This window comes from Plutella xylostella, chromosome 8 (genome assembly GCF_932276165.1).
Source record: "Plutella xylostella chromosome 8, ilPluXylo3.1, whole genome shotgun sequence".
Classification (NCBI taxonomy): domain Eukaryota; kingdom Metazoa; phylum Arthropoda; class Insecta; order Lepidoptera; family Plutellidae; genus Plutella; species Plutella xylostella.
Genome location: NC_063988.1, coordinates 6593419 through 6597616, shown reverse-complemented (window position 1 = coordinate 6597616; position 4198 = coordinate 6593419). Strand labels below are relative to the sequence as shown.

The 4198-nt window shown below is 46.5% G+C and overlaps 2 protein-coding genes across 2 annotated transcripts; both read left to right on the top strand.

The window, feature by feature from the left end:
- Nucleotides 1–782: 782 nt before the first annotated feature.
- Nucleotides 783–1467, top strand: LOC119692599 (serine/arginine repetitive matrix protein 1). The gene has a single exon (XM_038113707.2). It carries the CDS (start codon nt 1030–1032, stop codon nt 1465–1467), a length of 438 nt encoding a protein of 145 aa, XP_037969635.2. The 5' UTR covers nt 783–1029.
- On the top strand, nt 1447–3327 carry LOC125488903 (formin-like protein 2). The gene has a single exon (XM_048622784.1). The coding sequence runs from the start codon at nt 1655–1657 to the stop codon at nt 2669–2671; it is 1017 nt and encodes a 338-aa protein (XP_048478741.1). The 5' UTR covers nt 1447–1654; the 3' UTR covers nt 2672–3327.
- The last annotated feature ends 871 nt before the right edge of the window (nt 3328–4198 follow it).

Genomic DNA, 4198 nt, shown 5'->3' with positions numbered 1-4198 from the left:
TACGGACAGCCAGAGATAGACCTGTTCGCTTCCAGCAGAGCGCACGTAGTCCCAGTATACGGAACGTTGGATGCGACCGACAGTCAAGCACTAGTTCACGATGCATTCTCGATGACTTGGAATTTCAACCGTGCTTGGATATTCCCACCGCCATTCCTGATACCCAATTCCTGGCTCACCTCAACAGGGCGTCCGGAATGTACCTTCTCGTTGTTCCTCGCTGGGAGAAGGTGTTTTGGCGCTCAGACCTCAAGAGTCGAGCTCTAGCAGCTCCATTTACAGTACTCAACCTGGACCGAGTACTGATAGACGCGTCGACAGGACTGCCACCACCTCGAGTACAGGACCTCACACTCGAAGTCTGGATATGTGGGGGTGGACCCCGAGCCTAGATGAATGGGATTGTGACCAAATTAGTCTTCTAAAATCCTCATGGAGACCGTCAACGACAAAGACATACAAAGTGGCGTGGAATCGTTGGGTAAACTGGTGTAAGGCTAATAATGTGACGTCAACAGCTCCAACTGGTTCCGAATTAGCACGTTTTCTCGCAGATTTGTATTTAAAGGAGAAGTTGTCGCATAATACAATTTTACTGCATAAATCGGTCGTATCAACATTGTCAAATATTGATGACTCTGGTAAATTAAGTAACAATGTTTTGGTTAAGCATGTACTCAAGTCAATTTCTTTGAAGAAACCTCCTAAAGGTAAACCACCTATTTGGAATATTGACCAATTAGCTTCATATTTAGAAAATAGAGTAATAAATCATAATTATACTACTGCTTTGTCCTCGAGATTAGAATACTTGTAGTAGCACGTACTGTCTCGCCATTCATACACTATAGTTAAAATATGTAGGGTAACCCGAAAAAAACAAGACACTTGACAGGCACCTTGTGCTGGCCACCCTACCCACGCGAATAGTCATTCGCGTTCTAGTGCTCCGCCGTTCAACCACACTTTGATCGTGAAAAAATATTTTACTAAGTGTTCATACCGATTAAACCTTAAAAAGAGTGCAAAATGCCGAAGCGTAAGCGTAAGGACGACGATGACAGTGAATATCTACGGGAAAAAGTGCGAAAATTGGAAAAATCACTAAGAAAACGGAAAAGAAATTCCCGTTCCCGCCACCGCCGTCGTACCAGGGTAGTGTCTTCCAGCAGCAGTGAAGGGGGCCCACCGCGGCCCTCGCCTCCGCGTTCATCACCGCCACGGGCCGCGCCACCGCGGTCCCCGCCGCCGCGCCCCCGGCTGGGGTCGCAGCGCCCCTCGCCGCCGCCGCCGCCGCCGCCGCGCAGGAGCGAGTCGCCCGAGCCCGGGGACGAGTGGGAGTACGACCCCGGATCACCGGTCGAGTGTCCCAGCAGCGGCCCACAGGATGAGCTCGATACGACAAACACAGAGGGTAAGTACCTAACATACCCTCAGACAAAAAATAATACAAAAATCTTTTCGTAATCAACGAAAATCGTGCCGCTATACGCTGCTGTGCTTGTGTACATCCTGTGTGGATGTTACCTACCTAAAGACGCCTTTGTGGATAGTTCTGTGTGAATATCCCATTGCTGCTGCCTAAGTATTATGTCCTACCGTGTCATGACCGGACCTGTTTTAACAGGTTTTATAATTATGTTGTGTACATTCTATGTGGATGTTACCTACATTCAAAAAGCTTTGTGGATGGTTCATAATGAACATCTCTGGCTTTACAGGCGCTCCAAAAGATGTCCCAGTGGCAGGCCCATCCCGCATAGACCGACCGGCCAGTGCCGCGCCGAGTGCCGCGCACGCCGGGCCGCCGCCGCCGCCGCCGCCGCCGCCGCCGCCGCTGGAGGGAGAGGACGACGTGGTCGTTCTGGACGACGAGATGCTCGAGCTGCTCGGCCAAGCGCCGTGTAAGGACAAAAAATATGGCCCAAAAATTCAGAGGGACCTCGCACTACGATGGGAGTTTGTGGCCACAACGGGGCTGACAAAGGAGGAGCGTAAGGAGCTTCTCGACAGACATCTAGTTCCAGAAAATTGCCAAAAAATAGATGCACCGCTTTTGAATGCAGAAATCAAGGCAGCCTTGTTAGACAATCCTATCAAGAAAGACAAGGCCATTGAAAATAAGCAAGGTCGTATCAGCGCCGCAATATCATGCATAGGGGAGGCTCTTACAAAAATATTTGCTCAGAGTAATAAAGATACGTCGGTGGTAAAATTACTTATCGAAGCTGGGCGCCTTGTGTGTGATCTACAGCATACCGAGTCAATGAATAGACGTAGTTTCATATGTTCCGGTATTAAGAAAGAAATTAAGGATCACATATATGAAACTGATATCGACAGATATCTATTTGGCGAAAAACTCGCACAAACCCTTATTTCTGCCAAGGCGATCACCAAGTCGGGATCTGAAATAAAAATAAGTTCCGCAAAGAATAATTCTTCTGCTTCGAGGTCAAAGTTTCCACGTCCTTTAAACTCGAAGCCCCCACTCCCGTACAACGCGGGTGCGGCAGTGGGCCGCTGGCAGCAGGGAGCGCCGCGCCAGCCGGCGCACGCGCCCCCTCGGCGCCGCCCCCCGCCCCCCGCGCAGACATCGCGGGCACCGCCGCCGCCGCCGCTGCCACCGCAGCAGCGCTCACAGTACCGCGCTCCACAGCGGCGCCAGTAGATACGGTATGTGGAAGACTTCGCTCGTTTTATAATCAGTGGAAAATTATAACCAATGACCCTGTAATTCTATCCTGGGTTCGGGGGTACCAAATACCGTTTACGGAACCTCCTATTCAGTCGCACAAACCGGGAAGCCCATTTTGTTCGCCGTCTGATATTATTGAATATAATAAGGCCATTAATGACTTATTAGCAAAAGGGGCAATATCCGAATGCGTACCGGTAGAAGGCCAATATCTTTCTAGTTTTTTTCTGACCGAAAAACAAAATGGCAGTAAAAGATTTATACTAAACCTAAAATCACTAAATAAATATGTGTCAACACAACACTTTAAGTTAGAAGACCTAAGAACAACACTAAAATTAATTACGCGGGATTCATTCATGGCGTCGCTAGATTTAAAAGACGCATATTTTTTAGTACGGGTCTCCAAATTACACAGAATCTATTTGCGCTTTCAGTGGCAACAACGAACATACGAGTTTAATGTACTACCCTTCGGGTTAAGTACAGCACCCTTCGTTTTTACAAAACTGCTCAAACCAGTCATGTCTTTGCTCAGATCCCTTAACTATTTATCTACTATTTACATCGATGATATCTGCTGCGTTGGCAGCAACTATGACAACTGTCTTAATAACCTTTCTCAAACAAAACAGATATTAGAAGGTCTAGGTTTTATCATAAACGAAGAAAAAAGCTGTATGATACCACAGAAGTCCTGTAAATATCTTGGCTTTATAATTGACTCAGAAAAATTTCACATAAGATTAACTGATAAGAAACGCAAACTAATTAAACAGGAGTTATTACAATTTAAGAAAATCAAACGTTGTACAATCCGAAGCTTCGCACGATTGGTTGGTCTTCTCACATCTGCTTGCCCTGCCGTCCAATATGGCTGGCTTTACACCAAACTATTTGAACGGTGTAAATATCTTGCATTGTTAAACTCGGACGACTATAACTCGTACCTAAGCTTACCACCTGAGTTACAAAATGATTTCGATTGGTGGCTAAAAATCATCGACAATGCCACTAACCCTATAAGGGATGATATTTATAAAATTGAAATATTTTCTGACGCCAGCAAAACAGGGTGGGGGGTGGCATGTGGTGAGGAGACCGCCAATGGTCGGTGGTCTGAAGAAGAGAGCCAGCAGCACATTAACTCTCTCGAACTAAGGGCTGCTCACTTTGGTCTTCAGATCTTTGCAAAAAACCTTCGCAATTGTCAGATTCTATTAAGGATAGATAACACAACTGCCATATCATATGTGAATCGCATGGGAGGTGTCCGATTCCCCCACCTTAATAAAATTTCTAAAAATATATGGCAGTTTTGTGAGGCTCGAAATTTATTTATATTTGCATCTTACATTAGCTCTCAGGATAATGATGTAGCGGACGCGGAGTCAAGGAAGCAACACCCTGACACCGAATGGGAACTGAGTGAGGCAGCCTACACTCATGTTACCAACCTTCTAGGCATGCCTGAGATTGACTTATTCGCCTCTCGAATAA

Excerpts from the sequence above, each read along its gene's own strand:
- LOC119692599 (XM_038113707.2), top strand. The coding sequence starts at position 1,030 with ATGCCGAAGCGTAAGCGTAAGGACGACGATGACAGTGAATATCTACGG.
- LOC125488903 (XM_048622784.1), top strand. The coding sequence starts at position 1,655 with ATGTGGATGTTACCTACATTCAAAAAGCTTTGTGGATGGTTCATAATG.